The following is a 25541-nucleotide window of genomic DNA, read 5'->3' as shown; positions in this document are numbered from 1 at the left end:
AAGCCGTAAACTTCCGTTACGGTTATGACGTTGATAAAATGGACGCCAACGGGTGAAAAAGAAAGAACCAAGAAAAATATCCTTCGCCGGGAGTCGAACCCACAATTTTGCGGCCGCGACGATAACCGTCCAACACCCAACCGATTAAGCAACTTCGGAAGATGCCGGACACTTTACGAACGCGCCTTGTATCTTTCGCACATTCTCTCTCGCACAGTGCTCTCTGTTGGCTGTGTAGGTAGGCGGCGGGGGGGAGCGGGCCGGTGCCGCCGTCTGTGAGAGGTGAAAAGAAGTAATGCGTCACGATCGACGATTATTAGCGCTTATTCCGAGATTGCGCGGGATATCGGAGGTCATGGTGAAAGCGTCTTGATACCAGCGAGGGACACTGGCCGTGTTGGCGTCGCCGAGGGACCCTAGACGCAGTTACGTTCCTTGCCTTACGCTTCGTGTTAGTGTGCGCCGGATCACAATAGTGCAGCTGCCACTGAACCAACGGGATTCCTCCCGTTGTCGTGCCTTGGTGGAGCGAGACAGCGGTCAGTGAGACGCACGCGTTTGCGGCTCAGTCTACGAAGCTCTGCCTCCGGTATTGCTGAAGCGCAGTGTCTTAGTGTATGCATGAGCACAGGCGTCGGTTACCCATTGCTAGAAAGCGCACACCATGCCGTTTCTCTCCTTAATTGACGACGTTTTGAAGTGCATATCGGGCACCAGTGTTCATTATGAGCTAGTTGATGCCATCTTTACGCGGGATTCACGATTCGCTCTGTCCAAATATATGTTCACAACCTCAGTTACCAGAACGGTTAATGCATGATCATGGGCGTTAGTCGCCGCGATGGAGACAAGCTATTGTCAAATGTTGTTATGCTGACATTGCGCTCCTATAAGATTGGCCGTAGCAGTGCTTGTGGTCAATCAGAGATAAAACAATAATCATTAGACAACATGGAATAATTCGGCAGTGCCTGGAACAGCACCACAGAGACCACTGTGCATGGTATCACAGACAAACAGTAGCCATAAAACATTTTCCTCCAAGTTCTTCGAGCTACTTTTGTGCGTTTGCTGCCTGCGCTCGCAGCAGTTAGGTATATGACTGAGAGGTCACAGTATACTGTCAACTATAAAGTTCATCAGCAATTATGGTCACTGACATTCGGTCTTTCTTTGCAAATGTTTGAAGTTAGCACAGTAGTTATGTGTACCTACGTAGTTAATATGTTTCCTGAGGTTTCCTCTACTTCCTTCTTTCTCTTTTGTTGATGTTCTCTCTGCCTCCTTTTCTTTTTCTTTCTGCATTTATTTCTGTCTGGTTCTTTTTCTAATTCCGACTGTTCTATGCTTTACTGTCTCCCTTCCTCATTTCCCTAATCCTCACTTCCCTTCCCCACCCCCTTGCTAACTATACTATACAAGCCTATGCTATGCTCTGCTAGCCTGCCTGGATAGCTGAGTGGTTAGGACGGTCGCCTTCGGGTTGAGGGTACGCGGGTTCGGATCCCGGATGGTGAAGTTTTTTTTCGGCAAGAATCTTTCTCTATCTTTCCATCTTGTTTTCTCTGTCTCTACTTCTTTCTCTCTCTTTTTCTCTTTCTCATTATTTCTGTGCAAGGCTTTACTCTCCCGCCTTTTCCTTTCCCTCCTCCACACCATCACATCTCTCACGCTCAACTGCCTTTCCAACCCCCTTGATGCACTATACTGTACAAGGCCACGCCGTAGTGGTGAGTAGTGGAATTTGCCCAAAATCTGTGGCACATACTGGTTCATGATGAGGATAGTTTTGCGGCAGGGTCGACATAACGGCTGGATTACACAGCCTCGCCGTTCAAAAACACGCTTGCTTATTTTCGCAATGGTAGGATATTAATTTATTCAGAGCTGCTATCAGGTCTTGCGTAACATCTTTCTGGATGCAGGGCTGCTTTCACGTTCTGATATTCTGTAGTTTAAGGAAGAGGGCAAGATGAGCCACCTGCCACCAATGTGGGTACAATAAAAGTTTTTCTCTCTCTCTGAACATGATTATGGCAGAGTCGATTTATTTATGATCGGTTTACTGTGCCTCTGGATCCCAGTTGTGTGTTTAGTGACACTGATTTGCTTCACCTGGCAATTTCACGCGTCACTAGCTATCCTGTTATGTACAGCCGGCAATTTTTTTTTACCTGAGTGTGTGAGCGTTGGTCGCTACATAAGCGCTACATAACGGAGCGCAGCGGCGAAATAAACGAGAATACGCGCGTGCGCGCTCTGAGCAGTCTTCTGCAGCTGTCTTCTGCTAGCTGCTCCGGGAACCGGACACCACCCCCGCTTATTTTGAGCACCGTTATCGTGATCCTTTCTCCCCCCTGAATGCTACCATAGAGTTATAAAGAAAAGGTGAATTGGTCGCACATGAGATGGAATATATGTCATATACACACACTTGTTACAAAACCTGCGTACCCTCATTTTTTACCTGTGGTTCACGCAGCATTTTCCTGAGGTAAAAACGATATCTGCCACTGAAACCATAAAAAAAAAACAGGAAAAAAAGCGGGGACTGAAAAGCAGGTGGGGATGGGCCCGGTTCGCGTAACAGTCTGGCAGACGAAAGCTGTGCTGGACTGATCACTGAGCGCATGCGCGTATTCTCGTTCATTTCGCCGCTGCGCTCCGCCATACGGAGGTTATCAACTAGGCGGTTGACACTCACGCGTTCTGAATAAAAAATGGGTGGCTGTACTGTGATTTCAATGCTTCAGTACCTTAGACATTTTTCTTCACTAGCGGCCATGGTGAACGTGGCCACTGAGACGGTATATTGTCATTCCATTATGAGTAAGAGAAGGATTTACCTGCAGCCACACTAATTTACGTTTAGGAAGGAGACTGTTTGCGTTACAATTATTGGCGGAAAGATTTTTCAAAACATTATTTCGTGGTTAGAAAATCCCAGTTGATAAACACTTTCACCTTGCCCGAGAGGAAGAGGGACAGAAACATCTCGAAGAAAACATCGGTGAACGCCTTCGGCGCCAACCCTTTCGAGAAGTGGCAGTAGGAGACTGTACGCAGTCGTACACTCCAAGTCAAAAAGGACTAAAATGGGGCATGCCATTGGTCCTTCAGAGGACTAAATGAGCTGCCACAGATTTTGAACCATTTTTGGACCAACTACGGGAGTAACTACAGGGGTTCAACATTCACTCCCTAGCACTTACTACAGTTGGTTTAAATGTTGGTTCACGTAGAATGCTCCAGAGGAATTAACAGTTGAACCGTCTGGACTAACCGAGCAAAAAAAATAGGATGGTGATTGTACGCTATGTCGGCGTAATTTTTGGCATTTCCAACTGAATCAGCATTGAGTGATGCAGTGTTTGTGGCACGTGCACTAACATTCAACAACACACAACCATTGCAATGTAAAGCACCACACACATACACACCCACACACCGATCGCCCGCGCTACGCAGCCTAAAAAAACCATAAGCTATATTTCGCACAGTATCTTGACCTGTCATGTAGTGCCGTTGGCACGCTTCTGTTCGGCGTAAAAAAAACAATAAACATACGCAGCGTACAGTGTATACTTACGTGGGTTCATTGGCAGCACCGCAACACACCGATGTTTTAATATTAGAATTACCATCGTGTCTTATTTCCCTCCTAGTATTCTTCCTTTTTTTACACCGAAAGATGTTATGAGATCATTTCAGCGGCCGTTTGTGGCGCCGTACTTGCCCGCCGCCGCCGCCGCCGCCGCCGCCGGTGCCCGTAACCGACACCACCCCTTTCGCTAAATTTTAAGCATATTTGGGCGCCTTGTTTACGGGCTCGTAATTCTAATTTTCTCGTACGCATGAGTTTATGTGAGTCCAGTTCGAAAATTGGGACTGTATGCCACCATTTTAGGTTGTCTGCCTTTATCCGGTCTCTCATTCCGCCCTAGTGTGTCAACAAGGTATTGTCCACGGAAACACGCGACCACCTTGTGCCCGATAATATCTATGAGGCACACAACCGTAAACCTCGCCTAGCACGTTAATGCCTTGTTCTGGCTCCTTAAAGACAGGTAGAGGCGTCACAGAGCCCTGCGTCTGCCTGTTGTACAACAACTTGTAGTAATTGCTGAGACGTGTTGTCACACGTCAGTTGCTAAAATGTATTTTACCAACTCAGTGGTTTACGCGCTCGGCTCCTGAAGGCGTAGTGTACCGTTGTCATTGGTTCATATCTAAGAGTTGCCACGATGAAAATTTATTTTTATTCGCGTTCTTGCAAATTACGAAGCTCTATAAGTGGGACGATGAACTTTCATGACGAGCAATGTCACCACTGTTTCTCATCGATGAGGACAACTCCGCTTATATCCGTCGCGTATCTTCTTCCAGATTGTTCATGAGCTTGCACAGCCCTTGAAATTCACCCTGAAAACCACTACGTCGAAGGTCGGCTGCGCCTATTTACCTTATCAAAGGTCGCCGACCCGTCATGAAGCATTGTTCTTTCTGCAGTGAAGAGCAGCTGCCATAGATATCACCACGGGATTAGAAGTGTTTCGTTAAACACAATTGCCGTCAGCCTTCCTTGCACTCATTCACCTTTTTTGCACCATTCATCATTCAACTCTGATTCCTGTCAAGCACCTAAGCTTTGCCAGTGCTCAGGTAAGTGTATCTTGGGGAAGTTGCCCGCGAAGACATGAAGCCGCTGGATGCTTTGAGGAAAACGGTTTGGCTCGCTTCTTACACCTGTGGTCAACCAGAGCCACAGCTGCAGGAAGAAGACAAACACGACAGGAAAAGAAAGGCTGTATATAGCATAATGCTGGTTTAATGCAAGCGTGTGATTGATATACATACCGCCTTCCACAATATCCAGAGAAAAGGACATAAACGATAAATAAAATGATAAAATGACACCCCATACAAAAGTACTACAACAAAAACTTGCGACATGAACCTGAGCTAAAAGTTGACGTCACTTTGAGTCACTCCGCTATATACCTAATAAACAGGATAAGTCGAACTCGTGTTTAACTAACATACCTTTTTTACTGTGCTGTCGATTAAGTAGTCAGGCTTGTTGTTTTCTTTCAACGCGATAGCGTTAAAGAGCTCGTATCGGAGAAATTCCGCCGTCGGTGTCGTCGCCGTTGGTTGTGAGCGAAAAATCATCATCTTGTCCGTGACCGCAAAATCAAAAAAGTTTCAAATAAAATAAATAATAAAAAGCTTGGGTCTTAGTGAGAATCGAACCCTGGCCGTCTGCGTTGCAAGCAGGTGTTCTACCACACAGCCACGCCTCTGCTTAGAGCTGCACTGAAAGTAACTTTCATGCTTCCCAAAAATACGCGTCCTGTATACAGGTGTCACAGTACGAGATGTAATATCGCAGTAATATTGCGGGGTACAAGCGTACATTGCCATCGGGCGTCACGCCATGTCAATATCCTAACGACTTGATGGTTTAAAGACAGCCGCCCATGACAAAAGGCACACACATTACTGCCCGTATTCCCTTAAGGCCACATAGTGGGTGCATCGCAACTTCGAAAAAGTTTTTGCTTTAAAGCATGCTACCCATTACATAAGGCACACACCTTAGTGTGCGCATTCTGTTAAACACTCGTAGTGTTCGAAGTAGTGTTCGAAGGGGCAGGATATCGCTATCGCGTTCAGCTCTTAAAGCGAAGCTTAAGCGGCCCCCAATTTTTTTTGTCCAATTTTTTGTTGAAAAAACGAACTTCGATGCATATATGATGAACACGCATATGTAAAGCAGGATTTAAGTGTCAATATAAAAACATGCGTTTGTCGCCTCTTTTGCGCTGTTATCGCGCTTGTTTACAACTAACGTCTTCACGCTCGCCCAACATTTCTTTCGTTGTTCACTCCTCACGGCTGCAAGTGGGCACAGCACATGTATAGGTATGTTGTTTTGTATAGTATGAACGACTGCCAACCTGCGTTTTAGAATGCACACGAAAGCCCAGATTAGTGCCCTCTGACCAGATGCTGCATTCTCTAAACTTTTTATTGAACACCACGAATTAAGCCAACGAAATAGAAGTCCAAACAGTTTCCATCATGTGCAGGCAATAGGTTAGGTTCTTATGATGTAATGTGGAGCAACACATATAGCCTCAATGACACCTCCAACGCTTGACATGAAAAATACTGAACGTAGCTGTCGCTGTAGCCAACGTTTCAAAAAGTGATCATGTCTTCTTCAAGGCAGCGAAGAAGGCTGCCTCGAAGAAGACAAGACGCCTTCTCAAAGCGTTGGCTATAGCATCACCCCCTGTTAAAAGGCTTTCCCTCTTTTCAAACCTCCATCGTCTCCTCAGTTTCTGTCTAGTCCGGCTGCTTTTTGGCTCAACACAACCTGTTCCACAGCTTCAAGGCATGTAGCAGTCACTCCAAAGCGTCATCACGTCGCTTCCTTGGGTCTTTCTCGCTATCCATTCCTTAGTTTCTTTTATCTGGTCCTCTGTGAAGTAGTTTTTCCAATCCCCAACTATTCCTTTGCGTACGAACCCTGAGCCCTCGTGCATCTCGACAAGCTCCGTCGTCCTGTTATTCATCTTCTCAGCGGCAGCACTTTTCTCTGAGGTTTTCTCGAAGAGTTTTTTCACCCCCACTGGGGTTTCGCTAAGGAAGAGTTTCATGTTCTCAAGACTGCAGGCGTACAGCACCTTCTCAAGGAGAGCGTCGTCCTCGCGCAGTGTAGCGCCGTGATCCTCGCCGAGAAAGTCGGCAAGCTTCAGAACCGCTGCCCTCGTGTCGGCCTTCAGTTGCTCGTAGGTAAGGAAAAGGACATTGCCTTCATTTCTCCGCTCATACCATGGCAGCAGGTGGTCGAAGTAATCCCCATAAACTACCTGCGCAGGAGAAGAAAGATGCAAGATGGTACCGCAGAGCTACACAAAACCTTTTTTTGCCCCATTGCCGAACTCTCTACCTTTAGGGACGTTTGTACACAATTGTGTACATCGCTCGTTTTTGCTACATGTGTCAACTAGTGGCTAATAAAGTGCAAGCTACACTGAGTTGTGGATGGATGTTCTCCTGCATAATAAATGTGCGTTACTTTAACTTCACTTGACTGGGTACTGTAAATATGAGCACATTGCTGAAGGCACTACCATGTTCAACGAATCTTCCGACGTGCCCTTTTTTGCGAGCCTAGTCAAAACTGCAATTTTTATTTGCGCTCAGCCATGACCTCGCCGATCATCTGTGGGCTTTTCGGCACGCCCAAGGACTCGAGGCCGTCACCTAGGCGGGGTGCTTCTAGCCCCACAGCGTTGAATTCCGCCGGACATGTTTAATAAAGCTCTGATAGGCAATTGTGACTGACGCTGGATAAGAGTCAGTAAAACGATGGCTCATGCATACATGTGTAAAACTGGACAATTACCTTGCCTGATAAGAAAAGAGGTAGGAACTTCTTGAAAGAAACATCAGTGATCGTCTTTGGAGTGAATCCCTTTATGAAGTGGTGGAAGGACACGGCACAGTCGTAAGGGTTCCTTGCCACGTATATGTACTTCGCGTTGTCCACCGGCGGGAAAACCTCCAACGGAAGATGAGTTACGATAGGGCCTCTTCGGGATGGATTCATGGCAGCGCCTGCTCCGCTCATGTCGATGAATGGGCATAATTGCCTAAACTCGACGACACTAGAGACCTCCTTGCCGCGTGACAGGATGTTGTAAACAATAAACGTTGTCCAGTTGGTTCCACATTTGGGGTACGTTACGACGAAAATGTCTCCGTCCCGCGGTTTGTAATCCATAGCTGAGTGAACTGCTTCGTCCATAAAGATATTGTGAAACCACACGCCTCTGACGATACGGTAAGACTCTTGGTCCATTTTCAGCTGTTTGTCTTTGTCTGTAGAAAAAAAAATTAAGATAATTTCAGATTAATAAATGCGAGTAACATTTCTTACTGTGCGGTCTCAAGTAATTCATCGTTGCAACATAGCGCACCGTTTTAACAAAATTTCACTCTTGTGGCCAACGTAAATTATTGTTTGTCTGTGTCTGTAGAAAAAAAAATTAATATAATTTCAGATTAATAAATGCGAGTAACATTTCTTACTGTGCGGTCTCAAGTAATTCATCGTTGCAACATAGCGCACCGTTTTAACAAAATTTCACTCTTGTGGCCAACGTAAATTATTGTAAAATAAAAACTTTTCTATGTACTTCTTCGTGATCTGTTCGCGAGCGGCGTTACTGATGTCATTTGCGATGCTGAAATCACCTCATTAACGTCTTGTTTGACCTCCGAACAAAACACTTTCGCGTTAAAAAGTGAGGGTTATGCCGGTTGTCCCAGCTAACTTGTGCCAAGGGTTTAAAAATGCAATATTAGATGCAGGCGAGCGAAACCAGTTACATATTGCTGACAGCCACCTTGCACACCAGACAAAAAATGTTGTTTTGTAATTAATTATTTTTATTGAGGATTATTTAAATACGTTGCTAAATATTTACTTGATGCAATAACTGGGATTTGCAAAGTTCGAGAACGTCTTCAGAAACCCCCATTCCATTATTTGAGATAACGAAACTCTTACGTGTACCACTTTTCTAAGCTGCAAAGAAAGCCCGCGAAAAAAAAGAAAAAAAGGTTGATCCCTCCGTCATAGGAATCGGTATAACACGAAAGTGAAACGTGTCTTCACAGAAGTAGTGCTTATTGTGTAGTGATATATGAGAGCTTGTACAATGTCTATTCGTGTTTGGCAGCTATAGCACCGTTTGACGTGTATGCACCCATGTTGACAGCATGTCTCTATCGCGACGACTAACGCCCATGATCATGATTAAACTGTTGTGGTAGCTGACGGTGTGAACATATATTTGGACACAGCGAATCGTGAATCCCGCGTAAGGATGATATCAACAAGCTCATAATCAACACTGTTACCCAGTATGCACTTCTTCAAAGCGTCGTCAATTAAGGAGCGAAACGGCACGGTGTGCGCTTTCTAGTAATGGGTAGCCGACGCCTGTGCTCATGCATACATAACACGCACTGCGCTTCAGCAACACGGGAGGTAGAGGTTCGTAGCCTGAGCCGCAAACGCGTGCGTCCCGCTGGCCTCTGTCTCGCAGGCACTGCTCTCGCTCCACCAAAGCACGACATTCGCCCGTCGAAATCGCGTCCTTTCTGCAACGCATATTGCAGCAGTTTTGTTAGTCGGTGCTCTCGCAAGTGAAGCAGTCGGCGGCGGAGAAATCCCGTTGGTGCACGTGGAAGATGCACTACTCCGATGAGCCGACGCACGTTAACACGAAGCCAAAGGCAAAGAACGTAACTCCGTCAAGGGTGCCTCGGCGACGCCAGCGCGGCACTCTACCTCTCTGGTATCGAGACGCTTTAACCATGACCTCAGATATCGCGTGCAATCTCGGAGTAAGCGGTAGTGAGTGTCGATCGTGAAGTATTACTTCTTTTCACCTCTCACAGATGGCGGCACCGCCCCGCTCCGCCCGCCGCGAAAGAGAATGTGTGAAAGATATAAGGCGCGTTCGCGCCGTGCCTAGCATCTCCCGAGATGGCTTAGTGGGTTAGCGCGTCGGGCGCTTGCCGTCGCGGCCGCAACGTTCGTGGGTTCGATTCCCAGCGGGAAACAGACGTGACTAGCACAATCGCGCGCACGATCGTACTGCTCGCAGGCGTGGTTAGCGCAAACGAAATCAGCTGCGGCCCTGACACGCCGGCTTTGTTCCAGCGGTAGGCCGATAAGTTGGCGGTGGTTTCTTGGCCCACATCAGCCAGTTGGCGCGCGTGACGGTGCAGTTTGTAGCGAGCACTGGCCACGAAACCATTAACAGCATATCGGCCTACGACTGCAACGGAGCCGGTGAGTCGTGGCCGCAGCTGATTTCGTTCGCTCAAACCACGGTTGATAGCAGCACGATGGCGGCGCACGAATGCGCTAGACAAGCAGGTTTTTTAACAAGAAAGTGTTTTATGACAGGGTCCACCACGGCTTCACTGACGCATTTCCGTCACTGATATGACGTTGTGAAATATAAAGACTAACGTTTGGCAAAGAAAAACCTAGAAGAAAAAGTCCCGCCAACCGGAGTCGACCTTATGACCCCACGATCCCCAGCGCGCAGCGCGAAACGTCTCCGCCCCACACGGCACGTTGCTCAGCGTACTAACGGCGTGGTATTTATATACACCACTTGCCGGTGGCGGTACTGAGAGATCGGGGTACACAGCGTGTTTTCGTTATCACTAGCGAGATGACGCGAATGGCTCGAATGGCGCGCTTTAAACGTCGTCGCCCCGCGCGTTGAGATGAGCGTGCTCCTGTACAGGGCGTGGTCACTCGTGCGCCCGCGCTTACCTTGTACATCTTGCGCCCTCACCGCAAGTTTGCGTTGAAGTTACTGCAGCGGCCGCTTTTGCGAAAGGAGCGGGCTGCTCACAAACAAATAAATTACAAGTGTGACAGTTCGCGCTCATCCTGTGTACACTTGTGCGTTCGTTTCGTGCGTCCTCCGTTGTATTCGACCAGCGCGCATTAACTGTCGAGCTGTAACAATTGTCTGTTCGCGCTCATCCTGTGTACGTTCGTTCCATGCGTCCTTTCTGCTTGAGCAGCGCGTTGCAAGTTTCGAGCTGCTTGTCGTTCTTCGCGTGACATTACAACTTGTTGCTATAGCATTCATTCCTTCGCCCTCGGGGCGTAACAATGCACAACGAAAGCTCAACTACGTCTGTGAAGACACGTTTTACTTTCGTGTTATACCGATTCCTATGACAGAGCGACCAGCTATGTTTTTGTTTGTAGGCCTACTTCGCGGGCTTTCCTTGCAGCTTGGAAAAAATGGTAAACGTGAGATTTTCTTTGTCAAATTATCCTACTGGAGTTTCTGAAGACGCTCTCGAACTTTGCAAATTCCAGTTCTTGCCAAAAGTCAATATTTAACAATTTAAATAAATAATCCTAATTAACAACATCATTACAAAACAAGAAATTCTCTGTAGTGCGCAAGGTGTCTGTCAGCAATGTGCAACTGATTTCACTCAGTGGCGTAGCCAGGGGGTGGCACACCGCCCCCCCCCCCCGAAATATTTTTTGTCCCGTTGGATACATAGCGCAAATTACACTCGACCACGCTTACCTGCCCGGTCTCCACTTCAGACCAAGGAGGCGCTCCACCCCGCCCCCCCCCCCCCGGAAGAAATTTCTGCCTACGCTCCTGATTTCATTCACCTGGCTTTAATATTGTATTTTTGAACACTTGGCACCAACCAGTTAGCTGGGACACCCTGTATGTGAAGACATACAATAGCGGGGAATGCAAAGTGTTTCCGGGCTGCGTTAAGACCTTCTAGCAGGCTGGCTGGCTCATTGCAAAGTGTCTCTCTTGAATTTTAGATGCGAAGCATCTCATGTTTGGGGGTATGTCCCGCGGCCTGGTAGTCCGCACTCACACTACGCATGCGCAACTCTCCTCCTTCCCTTTCTCCAACAGCTGCGCGTTACTCTCTCCACTTCTCTATCAGCACCTGCTTGCGCTTCTCCTGCGTTCTCGCTTCTGCTCTCGCGGCGCATGCGCTACTCTCCTCCTCTAGTCTCCTCTCCTTCAAGTATTAGAGCGCTGCGCGCGTTCCGTCCAGCGCTTTCTTCGGTTGACTCCTCTGAAATGCGGACTCGACATGCCGAAATTCTCTCCTGCACAGCGCCGCGATGAGCGCCAGCGCATGCACGTCCCTCTCCCTTTCTCTCCTCTCCTATGCTGCCTCTCTCTCGCGCGTCTGCCGACCGCGTGCTAAGTCATAGGAGTACATGGATAATGTTTAACACACTGTTATAGAAGTTGATAAGCAACACTGCAAGCATAACTGACGGTGACCCTACATGACACCTGCATGGCTCTTTTTCCAAAGCAGTATCAAGTCCTGACGTGCCTTTGCGGTAGAATACTTGACTACCACGCATAATTCCTGGGTTCGGCTGTCTCTTGAATGCAGTTTTTAAGAGCGGAGCTGCTTAAGCTTGGCAAAACTCCGTGCCTCATCGACAAGAAACTATCATCATCAGAGGTCCGGCGCGCGTTCTCTCCGTGCTCTTTTTCATGTTCTGCTTCGCTCCCCGAACACGTGCACTCGGCGCGCGCTCTCCCGCGGCACCAATTTGCCCGGCATGGGATGCAATAACTCGGATGGGTGAAAGAAGGAGCTCAGAGAGAGAGAGAGTCACCGAAAAAAAGAAATAGAAAAAAAGAAAGGAACGAAAGAGAGAAAAACAGAGACAAAAACGACATTCAAAACTGACAGCTTGACAGAACGAGAAAGAAAGAGAGAGGAAGAAATACATAGTATAGTATAGCAAGGCGGATTGAAAGGGAAGTGAAGGAAGAAGTGATGTGGGTGTGAGGAGGAAGGAAATGAGAAGGGGGGACGGTAAAGCATGGCATAGCCTTCTATAGTATATTTTAACAAAGGCATGGGAAACGGAAGTGTAAATATATTCTCTGGTAAATACGAGAGAACACATTTACGACCTAAACATCTTGAAAGTGGCAACTATAGCTGTTTGCTAGCTCGTTTCAGTTCGTCCAGATTGGTGGCTTTCTAACTCCGCTCTCACAAGAATTTGCGACATGTTTTTATAAATTGAATGAGAACGCGCGCTTTGATTTAGTTCTGTGCAGTTTAATGAAAATCGAAGGTGGCCTTTGCTTTAACTGAATTTCAAAATACTGCATTTTAGAGACATGACCTTACTTCAACTTTTTCGGTTCGCGTTTGACATTATACTTTACAATTATATTTGGCGAAATTGTTAAGCTGAGCTATTGCAACGCTCTGGAGAATTTTTCAAATACTGACTGTGAAACCAGCACAGTGAAATAAACCAGAAATTAGGTCATTATCGAGCAATGTGTCATATTCTCGATTTTATTTCTTAATATTAGGACAATAATACTCCAAGATAACATTTTGTAAACTCATGCTATCCATAGTACGCCAAGAAAAAGTTTTGAGCCCGTCTGGTCCAATAATATTTATGTAGGGATTTCGTCAATATCCGATTTCCCGCGCGAAAAGTGGTTCAGGTTAACTGGAGGCTTGCGAAATTTTTCGACGAAGGCAGCACTTTTCTTTTTGCGAGACTAAGATTAGTGTTGTGTCCCGGGGGACTCGGACTGCAAAATATATTTTTCCCAGCGAAATAACGGGGTCGTCACACATGCACCCTCATTGTTATTGAACACCCCCTGCTAATATTTCTACTATCGGAAGCTTGAAGTTTCAAAACGATCATGACGTACTCAAATGTCATCTATTTACCAAAGGGATGTAAAATATAGGCGATAGATTGTACTTACATGGTCGAGGAGCCTACGAAATAGCTTGGACCTACGACTCAGCACCTTTCTTTTGCCTGATCCGTAAATATGGGGAAATGCTGGCTTTGAAAAGGAAGCACCGATACCTCTTATATTAACCGCCCAAAGAATAACTACTGAAGGCTACTCTAAGAAACGTATCCGGCCTGAGATACCCATCGGAGTGATCTTTGCTGACAACTGAAGAAATAATTCACGTGATAGATGAAACCATTGTGTCGCGTATCCTTTATGTGCAGACGTCTGCTGACGCACTGACGGCATCTAGATATGAGTGTCGATGAAACTGTGCAAATAAAGTTGCGTATCAGCGCAAGTACATATTTCTGCTTGATGTGCTTAATCATTAAGAAAAGAAGTGGCTCAGTGGTGATTTTACATACAGTTTATTTCTGGCGTCTGTTGTCACCTTTCCTCGCACACTGGAACCGGAGTAAGCTAATTCAGCGAAACATAAGGATAGGCTCGAATGCACGTCGCAGGCATGCACTTATCATGACGGTCAATTTGCCACTGTCGGTATAGCGAAAAGTGTACGAAGATTGCATAGTTGCGGTACCTGACTTAAATATCAAAGAAGCACGCGAAAGAGTTGACGACCATACAGTGTGCTATGAACGGAGACATGATTGGCGTAGCAGTATGGAGACAAAAAAAAAAAAAGACAGTCACAGTTGATCATAGAACAAAGAGTGATAGCCGATGTCCTTGACATTAAAGCAAAGAAACAGATTGGGCAGACCCCGTAATCCGTAGGACATATATCCAGTGATCAGTCAGAACAAAGGAATGGATATTGAAGGATCCCTGTCCGACCTAGCCCAGCCAAAAGCTAGGTCGGGTGAATAAAAGGACACTCATAAAATGAAATTAATTCGCGCAAGGGAGGGTAAATTGGAGAACATTGGCAGTGACCATAGTCCTGCAGTAGAAAGAGAATAGGCACATGTCGGGAATGAGGATGATGATGATTGTTGAGTGATTAGCTTCGATATTGATGTAATTTTGATGAGGCTTCGCGTTTGGTCAATGCGGTGGATGGCATATATTCTATAGGACATTCTGCGTTTGGACCGAGCCAATGCATGTCATGATGTCTCAATACTCCGTTTCATTGATCAGGTGCAACGCTGTGGAAGGTACGCAGGAAGTTCGGTCAGCGAAATGTGTACTTCCGCACTTCTCCCGCTTGACTTTCGTCGTTGTCAACGCTCGTCCCAGCCGACCACTAGTGTGAGCGTGAGGCGTCCCAACGCACCGCAAAGGAAACACCAAAAAGCGAAAACAAAGAAAGCAATCCAGCACACCTTACTGATAATCGTACAAAGGGGTTGCTTTATTTTGTAAGGCCCAAAACATCATTTCTTACTCGGACTAAGAACGAAAAGAATCTCATTACGCGTGCTAAAATAATTAAACTATTGGTTTGAACGCATCTACTGTAAGCAATCTCGTTAGCCTCCATAGCGTTGTACCTGAAGTATGAAACGGAGTATAGCCATCTGCGCTACTGCGCCGATTTGTAGCATCTTGTCAAGAGTCTGTAGCATGTAAACGGAAAAATGACTTTGTGTATTGCGGAGGCCACTAATGAAAATATATCCACCATGTGGAATGGTGGCTTCCACGATCCATCATTATGGTGCATTAGGGTAATCGAAGGTAAAATATGGTGGATCCTGTAGCATGCTGGCGTATGATGGAGGCTGGAGAATGATGACGCAGCGCAAAACGGCTCGAACGCGTCAAAACCATTGTGCTGACCTGCGAAACATAAATATGACAGTGGAAGGCGATGTAGAAAGCATTAGTACAATAAAAAAATCAGAGCATATCCACGGAGTGAATGATGATGAGTGGGCGAAGCTGCGGAGGTTCATCGGTAAACCGTGAATCTTTCGTGAATTCTGCCCAGTACATCATCAACGACGTGAGATCGGGCGCGTTTATACTAAAGGTTCGATGAGTTATGACGACTTGCACCTCACTTTCATTTTACATATACGCTGTGAATTTTCATTGTTTAGAAAACCATTGCTTTAGAAAACATCTGGCGTCTTTCGTTAAGCAGCTGGCGTCTTTTCGTTTTGCTTTAGAAACATCTGGCGTTCTTTCGTTTTGCTTTTACAAAACATCTGACGTCTTTCGTTGGTTTACTTCATCAATCAACGGCGTTTTGAACAAAATTTTTATTGTTCAATCACGCACAGGAGAAATCTCACCAGGCACTACCTTGGAGGTAAACAATGGCTGCTAATGGGAATGAGAGACAGAAGAAGTCGGCTTTTAGCTAACACTTACACTTCTACTTCTACTAACGTTTCCTACTGGAACATGCCAATGGCTGCTAATGGGGAATGAGAGACAGAAGAATTCGGCTTTTAGTTAACGCGCACGCTGCGAATTTTTTATTGTTCAACAACGCACAGGAAAAATCTCCCACCGGCACCACCTTGGAGGTCAAAGCGTAAGACTGGTTACGCACTACGACTACTACGACTACGACTACGAGGGACGAACGGGTGCCGCCTTAAGGAGCTTCGCCCCTAAAAAGAAAAACAACGCAATCCTTGCGCGGAACACGCAGCACAGTCACAGCGAAAACTGAAGGAGCGACCAAAAACCCTAAATTTGAGACAACTACGCCCGAGCAGTGGGATGCTATGCTGCTCAGCGGGTGCCCGGATGACCAACTTTGGGCAGTCTGGCTGGCCAAAGACGCCGACAAGACCCAAGGTCTGGCCGCTGCCTGAGGAAGGGGGGCTCCGGTAGGGCGTCTCACGGCCTCGCCTCCCTTGACCCCAGCAAGGACAAAAATAAAGGTATGTCTCTTTCTCTCTAGAGCATCGTGTAAACTCTTTCGGGGTGGCTACAACACGTACACTTTTGAGGTATCCACTACACCGAAAGTCATGATAATTTTTTCAAGTAGGGCAAGAACGGACTATGCCATTATTCGTTATTCTGCTAAGAGGCAAGGCACGCGCTACGGATCTTTAAATCATTATGTGCACTTTGATGATGTGGCTGATGATGATAAGAATTATGGCTGAGCCCCTTCTGATGGGTGGAAAGCTTTAAACCACCCATTCAGTGCGCAGATCGCATTGTGTGGCGCCTGGTTGTTATTTTAAAGCGATAGCGTTAAAGATCTCGTTTCTCAGAAATTCCATTGTGGGTGTCGGTGTCGGCATGGGCGTCTTTGGTTCTGAGAAAAAATCAGCGCTGCCCGTGATCGAAACTTCTAGATAGATTCGAGATGCCAGGCCTACTGCGTGGCAAGCAGGTGTCACCTACCACGGAGCCACGCCTGCGCTCGGAACTGCTTCGTAAAAAACACAATGAGAATTACATGTAGAGGGAGAGGTCTCCTTAACGCATAGAGTATTGCGTGGCACAACTGTAGAATCGCGCCAGGCGCTGAAACATGCGAATTGCGCAGCGAATATGGGGTTTAAATCTGCCCACCTTTTAGATAGTGTGCAAGTGTGCGTTTCGCCTCACGGACGCGTAGAGGGTTCTTCGCCAATTTGAAAAAGGAAGACTTTAGGCGTAGTGGAAACTTCGCAAGAGTACTTTCAATAGACATTCTAGGATAGTTTGAAATTGCCAATGTTACGCGCACAAACGCTCCGTTCCTTATGGCACGGTTGAAGGCGGTGCGCACGGGTCCCGATTACGCTATCGCGTTCTACTCTTGAAGGATAAGCTCAAGATTCCTCCAAATTTTCTGCTCTTCTACGACGCTTCATTACATCTATTAACGTGGTTACTTGCCGGCATGATGGTGTATAGGTTTTTTAGATGAAGTTCGAGCACCGGCGTGCCTGTGTGGTATAATACTCTTCTGCCACGCTGACGGCCTGTGTTCAAATCCCGATCAATCCTGGATATTTTTCTCATTTCGCGCGATAGCTGTAACGGACGCCGGCGGTGACGGCCGCCGTGTCCGGCAGCAGACAACTACGCCACCACAAATCGCCTATTGTTGCTCTCCCATAACAGCTTGCGCTATAAAAAAGCGTATGAGAAAAAAATAAAAACCTTCCGCCACCAGGATTCGAACATGCCACTTTCCGATCCCGAGCATGATAACAGAACTAGCGTTGCGCATCAGTACACATTCCGTGAGGGGTTCATTTCAATATTTCATGTTTGCGGACTAAAAGCGATCTGCTAGACGCTGCGTAAGGTCGATATCAGGAATTGTAGATTACACGAAAATTCCGATTTGAGAAAAATCTTAAAGTCTTAAAAATTCTTAAAACGCATTTTCTTAAACCGCATTTTCATGACCGCGTGATGGCCCTTTCGTTGGGCCGTTCTACTGGCTGACCAACGCTGGAAAGTACATGAAAGACGCCACGCCAATTCCAGCCGAAAAGAGCTTTACGAGGGCGGCCATTACCTATAAAGAAAGGCAGTAGGAAATGAAGCAAGCAAGAAAGAAAGAAAGAAAGAAAGAGAAGCAGTAGGTCGGGCACGCCCACGCCAAGCTCCACTTGCCCGCATTACAGCGATTTAGCAAGGCTGCTGAATTTTTAATACGGATGATTCTTTCTTCATATATAGCATCTAATACAAAGCATAGAAAAAGAAAGCAGACCGTTACGCGTATTGTGCGTTCATTTCGGGGCCATCTGACACACTAAACACGGCTTCAGGTTCTTGTATGTGTTCTATGGTTCAAACTAAAGCATCAGTCACAGGACGCTCCTCTTCTCAACATAAATACCCTATCATATAGTTATGAACAGTGTACTACATGCGACGAGTACGCCCACACAAGCAGCACCAGAACGAGCTTAGAGTTAAAAAGCTATAAATATGTGGTATATCTGCGTGCTTTGTTCAATATTATTCTTTTACAGTAAAGCTATTTATGGGATGATCTGGCATTTTACGGCGTCTGCGCGGAAAAGTAAATGAGCCAACAACGAAATCAAATGCATATCGCCGCTCGCTCAGAGCTAAAACAAAGTGGAAGGGAAGGCTCCCGAGGCGACCTCCTGCTCCCGGCTGGAGCGAGCGTGGGAAAGGTGCCTTGTTTGTCCTTCATCGTTTCTGTTTTATCTCGGTTGTTCGCGCGTTAGGTCGGCAAAAAGACAAGCTGCCTTTCTTCATGTTAAATTTCACTTCTATCTGTAACGGGGAGGCCGTGTGTAGTGCGCACGCTTGAGAAGCAACGCACCGATCAACACACGTAATGACCACCGCACTCTAAGAGAAAAAAGAGCATGCGTGACTCTTTTCGGAGAGTTCTGACTTGCCACGTATAGGACTCTCTTTAAATAGTCACGGTGACTCTCTTGGTGGGTCAGGGTCGGCTCGCTCTAGGAGAGTCCCCTGACCCTCTAGGAAGAGTGGAAAGACTCTCATCCGAAGGATCACGTTACCACTTATAGGGAGTCAGACGACTCTTGCCGGTAACACTACTACGGGGGTCAAGTGACCCACACCGAAGCGTCAAGCGACTCCACATGTATTTTAGCTATTCTTTTGACCCTTCCTCTACTTTTGCGCGACTACTGATGAAAATAGTGGAGTATTCATTTTAAGCAAGCCCAATAATACTTGCCGTTCTGCCCAGCGACTGCAAAAAAAATTGTTGAGTTTTAGCAATATTTTAATAAAACTCGTCAAAAGAACACATATTTTCCAGCAAAGTTATATAGAAAGCGCGAAAAGATGGTCTGTGATTTTCAATTAAGAAGTTTGGGTATTTCTCATTTACATGCTTCTATGAGTATAGCCAACTAAAATGTGTGACTGTGATGTGCACAGTGTCATATGGTGCTAAATAAACAGCAGAAATCGCCACCATGTTTCCATATTTATTCCTTATGATTAAGAATAAATCAGAAAGTGGTGACGGCTTCAGGCATCAGACTTGTGGCTTGTTAGGTTGTCGCTCCTGTCCAGCGTGAGCACCATGAAAAACGGTATCTGAAAATCAGAACGTGATATTATGATGAGAAAATGAAATTGCAGGAAAGGTTTGCAAAACCTACACAATAAATGGTTCACACAGACATAATAAAGGCTAACAGCAAAACAACAAAGCACATCCTCCGGCAGTCACGGGCATGCCGTGAGCGGTTACTGACTGCATGTTTTATAAACGTAAGGCATCCTTAAATACTCAGATAAAGAGATGCGAGTACGAGGGCCCGATCGACACCCAGCGCGTGCGTACGCCGTCTACGTCGAGATCAGAAATATCATATGCTAGAATTGGCGCACATAACTCCTACAACCACGTACACTCACTCGATTCTGTTATAACGCCCAACGTCATCGCAGTGTATGTAAACCACGAAAACCGCAAGCAGAAACGAGGGAAAAGAGTACACGGCGGCGGCCGCAACAACGCGCGCCGTCGAAAGTCTAGAGCCTTTTCACTTTACCAGCGAGGCGTGTCCAACTTGAATGACTACCGCGTACGTTCTGGAAGCCACCGTACTATATCTGCACCTCAAATTACCGTCTTTAAGCCAACAAAAACCATTATATATAGTGCGTCTGAGCGTTCTGTACACAGGCTTTTTTTTCCACGTTCCCACGCGCGGAAGCACGCTGCACACTCAAGGTCGATGGAAATGTTATTATGAAGTAGACTAAAGTGCATCTCATCTTGCACCTTCAGTAGTGCAGACACAACGTGCGATCAGTAAGAAATGACGCTCGATAATTCTTTGCATCGCTCACTTTATGGGAGCTTGTACAGCAACGCGCATAACGGTGGTAACTCGTTAACTGTCAGCTTTAGTCGGGCATCCGCAACAGCCCCGCGGGCGCAGGCTGCTGTTGGAAATGGCTGGCAGATAACTTCAGCAAGGCTGCTGCGGACGCCCAGCTAAAGCTGTGTAATTAGTACCTACGAAAGCAGTACACTCACCGTTAACTGGCGCCGGTTGTCGGTGTCCGCAGCTCCATGAATATTCCTCCCTCCAAGCGTCACTTCGTGCACGGAGCCGGCGTCAACACCACCGAAGACGCGCAACCAACGCAAACGGGCAACGCATTCCAATAGACGAGGAGACTGAGAGACTTAGACCGCTGAGACGACTGAGAGAGTAGTGTGCCTCGATGTGTGCGCCCCCCTTAGGGTGTTGCCATTCTTTGAAGGGGCGACGCCATTTTTTGCCCCGCGTCTCGTGCCTCTCAGCGCAGGTGCCGTAGAGGGGTGAGACGCCGGTAAGAAGCCGTGGGCTAAAATATGGCAGCCGCGCCGCAGTAGACGCCGCAGATGTCCTCACCCTGGACAAAACGTGCAACAAAACGCGCATCAAGGCACCCTATGAGAGAGGAGAGCGGCGCGCCACCCCGGCGCCAACCCCGTCTCCGTCGGCGAGCAAGGCGCCACAACGGCGCCAAAGGGCAAGCGCGCGATATGTATGGCGTATAGGGCGGCTCTTCCGTATACCGAAGCCAATCGAAACGCGCTTCAGGAGGGTCCAGTAACTCCTTCCAAAATGCTAACTCTTTTTCTCTGCCTGTACCATCCAAAAGGGGTCAGATGGACGCCCGAAGAGAGTCACGGTTCCATGACCCCCTTGTGACTCTTTTTTTTTTCTTAGAGTGCGATCAAGAATAAATTTTGTGTGTGGTGTGTGTGTGTGTGTGTGTGTGCGTGTGTGTGTGTGTGTGTGTGTGTGTGTGTGTGTGTGTGTGTGTGTGTGTGTGTGTGTGTGTGTGTGTGTGTGGTGTGTGTGTGTGTGTGTGTGTGTGTGTGTGTGTGTGTGTGTGTGTGGGCGTGTCGTAGCGATGCACCTCCACCCCGGCTAAAGACAAATGTGCACGTATCCTTCGTAATGGCGCTGTGCCACCTCTGTGTCGCGTGCAAGAAACTTCCGCTGGTCGTCCACCGTCACAGAGTTGAAGGGGTCATGATGATCTTCGTATTCTTGCTAAGGCCGTTAGCATCTGGTGGCGTTCGAACTAACTGCAGAAATTGAATGTAACAGAATCGGAAGTTATTCTAAACTGTAAGCTATAAAGGCTCTCGCTTCTCATTAGGACAGACAATGCACAGTAGACGCTACCCAAAAGGTTTCGGCCAATGGCCTGGGAAAAAGGCCGAACCTGGAACAGAAAAATGACATCAGTTTTTGTAATGCGGTACAAAGTGACAGAGGCCACTGAAGTAATTAGGTAGTTTAGTTTCTATTCAAAGCAAGTCAGCGTGCATTCCAATTAATGGGAATACAAATCACCGGCATCTTTTTTTCACGGCAGGCCACAGTTCTCCCAGATACTCATGACGTCTTTTCCGTGACTCTTTCTTTCTATCCATGCTTTCGCTCGCTGAATCTGTTCTGAGGTGAAGTAGTTTTTCCAGTCACCAACTATTCCTTTCCGAACGTATCCGGGCCCCTCGTGTAGATCACCGGCTCCACCTGGAAACGTTTTTGCCTTTCTAGACAAGGACTTTCCATTTTCTCCATTATCTTTTGGTGCAAATTCCAACGCATTTTTCACCCGTTCCATTGGCTTGTCCGTAAAGAAAGCCTTCATGTTCTCGAGACTGCAAGCAGTAATGACTCTCTGCAAAAGTGATTCGTCTTCGCGCAGGGCTGCTCCGTAATGTTCTCCTAGAAAATCTGCAATCTTGAGCACTTCTCCCCTAGTGTCTGCCTTGAGCTGTTCGTATGTGATGAAGAGAATGTTGGCGTCGTCTCGGCGCTCGTACCATGGTAGGAGATGATCAAAATAGTCCCCATAGATGGCCTGAAATAAATGTACAAATGTGAACTCTCATTTGTGACTGATGTTGAGAAGTAAACTAATAGACCGCTGTAGTGGCTCAGTAACTATAGTCTAGGACTGCTAAGCTCCAGTGCGCGGGGTCGAGTGCGGGTCATGATGGGCGGAAGGTTTATGGGGCAAAACGATTTGCGGCCCATTTAAACTTCAAGCTTAATGCAGATTCCCCCAACTGGAGAGCCCAGAAACCATTGCCACACAAAAAACTGCGCTGGACATCGGAAATTTACTTTCTATTGTGAAATACTGTCATGGTGGCATTCTGAATCTATAAGAGCGGCCGTAGCAGCCCTGGCGGTTTATCAGGCTATCAGTCAACAAATTAGACAACATGGAAGAATTCGGCAATGTCCAAAACAACACCACCGACACACCACTGTGCGTTGGCACTGTAGACCAATTGTCGGCATGACTATTTTTTCTTGGCCAAGCTTGAAGCACACTAAGGGCACGGAGGAAGATAGTGAAGAAAGTACTATGCGCTTTCGTCCTGTCTTCACTTCCTTCATCCGTATCCTTCCTGGTGCGCTACAAGTTCCGCCATGTATCACCACCAAGAAGCCCATTCCTACAGCTCTCGTAGGGAAGCGCAGAAGCGGTTCCAGAGAAAGTGCACAGTAGGCAAAAGACGCTCACTTGAAATTGATATTTCTTAAGAGAAACTTCCCACCCCCAACGTTTATGCAAGCGAAGAAACAACTAAATAATCTACGCACTAAAAAGAGCGAAAAAGGTATCGCCGTATCACAGGAACGTACGCTATCAAACTAACAGAAAGCTTGGATGGGTGCATTTGTTGATTCAGTTAAACTGTTCAGCTGCTTGAAATTTGTCGCTGACGGCTTGAAATTACATGGCGAACCTACACGCTCAGTGCAGCAAGAGTGGTGGTTGCACAGCATGTATCGAGGAGGCACAGGTGAGAAGTCGAGCAAACCGCAAGCATGAAAGAGAAATTTGTGAGGCGGCCCAGATTAACAGTGCAATGCATACAAGTGCACCAGAACGCCATCGATATACCCGATGCTGAATAAATTAAGTTTACTTGAAATTCTTGAGCGGTTTAGTTCACTAAAGAAATAAACCCCTCCAAGCCATCTTTTCTTTAGATTGATATCATTCTTCGCTGCGATATAGCACTACCATCGGTGCGCTCTTCAGATTGGAGATTTTTTATTGCGACTGCACGTTCGCATAAAGTTTTTTGCTGTTTTTTTTTTATAATAAATATCATTTGCAGGTAAGGGTCTTTCCTCTCCTGCGCAATTTCTTCTGAACCGCTTCCACGCTCCCGTACACATCAGTCTTGAACCAAGTGGCCCAACAACTCACTATTTTGAACCATTGATACAACCTTTCAAATTTTCCTTCAGCCGCTTCGAGCAACTTCTGTGCGTTTTCTGCCAGCGTTCGCAGCAGTTAGGTATATGGCTCAGGTGAGACAGTCGGCTCTGCTATACAAATTCATTGTCAAATATGGTCAATCCCATCCGGCCTTTCGTTGCAAATAAATGAAGGCAGCAGAGCTGTTTTGTGTACCCACGTAGTGGTTAGGTTTCATGATCTAAAGTACCGCCATAGAAGAACACATTTTCTTGTGGGTAGGTGAACAGCATTTCATATGAGTTGATTGATAGCTAACACGTCTTGCGTAACGCCTTTCTTAGATGCAGTGCTGCTTTCGGACTCCGCAGTTTAAGAAAGAAGGCCGGATGGGCCGTCTCCCACCATCCTGGATGCAATGAAAGTTGTTTTCTCTCCCTCCTTCAATAGGTTTATGGCGTAGTAAAGTTATTTATGCTCGGGGTACTGTGCCTCTAAATCACAGCTGTATGTGTAGTCACACTTTAATTTATTGCACCAGGCAGGTTTACGCGTCACAAGCTCTCTTCTTATGTAAAGTGAAATCAGTGTTTGAGCACTTGGGTATATTTTGCCTATTGCGGCTTCTTCGAATGCGTTCACTGAGACGGTGTTTTACTAATCCCCTATGAGTAACACAATTCCTGACTTGCAGCCACAATAGCTGCGGGAATGAGATTGTTTTCATGACAATTAATGTAGCATTATTTTTTTCAAGATGTTACTTGATAGTCAGGAAAATGCGATAATATAAACACTTTCACCTTGCCGGAGGTGAAGAGGGATAGAAACCTCTCGAAAGAAACATCAGTAAACGTCTTCGGCGTCAGCCCTTTCGAGAAGTGGTAGTAGGAGACTGCGCAGTCGTACGGGTTCCTCGCTACGTAGATGTACTTTGCCCATTCCACGGGTTGAAATGCTCTCATGGGCAAGTGAGTCGTGATTCCACCGCGCCTCTTTGGATTATTTGCAGCTCCGGCTCCGGTCAACTCGATGAAAGGGCACATGAGATTGAATTCGGCAGGGTCAGCGAGGGTCTCGGCGTTGTTCAGAATGTTCCAAATGATGAACTGCGTCCAATTAGTGCCGCACTTGGGGTAGGTTACGAGCACGACGTCACCTCGTCGCGGTTTGTATCTCATGGCTGACCGAACGTTTTCTTCTTGGAACAAGTTGTGGATCCACACTCCTTCCACATATCTGCAGCAACCATCGTCCATTGCCGTACTCGCTTTTTCTCTTCTTTACCTGAAATTTAATCGTTCACGCAATGTATGACCAGAAAAGCTATGGCAGGTTATAGCGGAAATTCATAATTTCCGACATTATGCGTCACAATTCGTGAGTAGCTAACATTAAGGTTTCTCAACTAGTTTTTTTTTCATACCAGTGTTTGCTTACGTTTCTCATATTTGCGGTGCAGTCAAGAAGATTTTCTCCGGTAATAGATTGAACCTCTGCACCTGTAGAATTACTAGTTCTACGTATATTTGAAAATCACAAAAAATTTTTAAATTCTGGCGATCAAGCAACTACTTTAAACCTTTAGTGTCGTACTTGAAGATAAACATTTAAAAGTGGCTTTTTGAACAATGTTTCATAGATATCGCTTTTCGGCTAGTTGACCAAACAACAACGAGCATATTGCGTTAAACGTTGGATTAAGAATGTTCGGGAAAAATCGTGCTCAAAGAGTAGAAAAGTAGCAGAAATGGGCACAGAGAACAGTATGCTTTCAAAATGCGGCAGTATGGTTTACTTTACAGTATTAAAAGTAGAGACGCTGGCAGAGCACCCTGCCCTGTGAATGTATCACATTTTTATAGGTGTAGTCGCAGACCAGATAGTGTCTTACTTCTCGTGTATATCGCTACTAAGCGATGCTCGAAGTCGCGCATAGTATCCCGTAAAAAGCAGTCCGCGCAATGGTAACAGTGAACAGACAACGTATCTTCTCTGGCTACAGGAATTAAAACACCAAAAACACATTTGCGTCGATCAGTCTTTAGGCGCATTGCGTACTCT

At 46.5% G+C, this 25541-nt stretch overlaps 1 protein-coding gene across 1 annotated transcript; it reads right to left on the bottom strand.

Moving 5' to 3' along the window:
- Nucleotides 1–21578: 21578 nt before the first annotated feature.
- LOC119373761 (sulfotransferase ssu-1) lies at nt 21579–24734 on the bottom strand. Its single transcript, XM_037643823.1, has 2 exons — nt 24281–24734; nt 21579–22118 (listed from the first exon to the last, which is right to left on the bottom strand). The coding sequence occupies exons 1-2, from the start codon at nt 24656–24658 to the stop codon at nt 21618–21620; spliced, it is 879 nt and encodes a 292-aa protein (XP_037499751.1). The 5' UTR covers nt 24659–24734; the 3' UTR covers nt 21579–21617.
- Between the last annotated feature and the right edge of the window lie 807 nt (nt 24735–25541).

Source organism: Rhipicephalus sanguineus, chromosome 11 (genome assembly GCF_013339695.2).
Source record: "Rhipicephalus sanguineus isolate Rsan-2018 chromosome 11, BIME_Rsan_1.4, whole genome shotgun sequence".
Classification (NCBI taxonomy): Eukaryota; Metazoa; Arthropoda; class Arachnida; order Ixodida; family Ixodidae; genus Rhipicephalus; species Rhipicephalus sanguineus.
The sequence above is the reverse complement of the archived record's forward strand: the minus strand, read 5'-3'. Positions and strand labels throughout refer to the sequence as shown.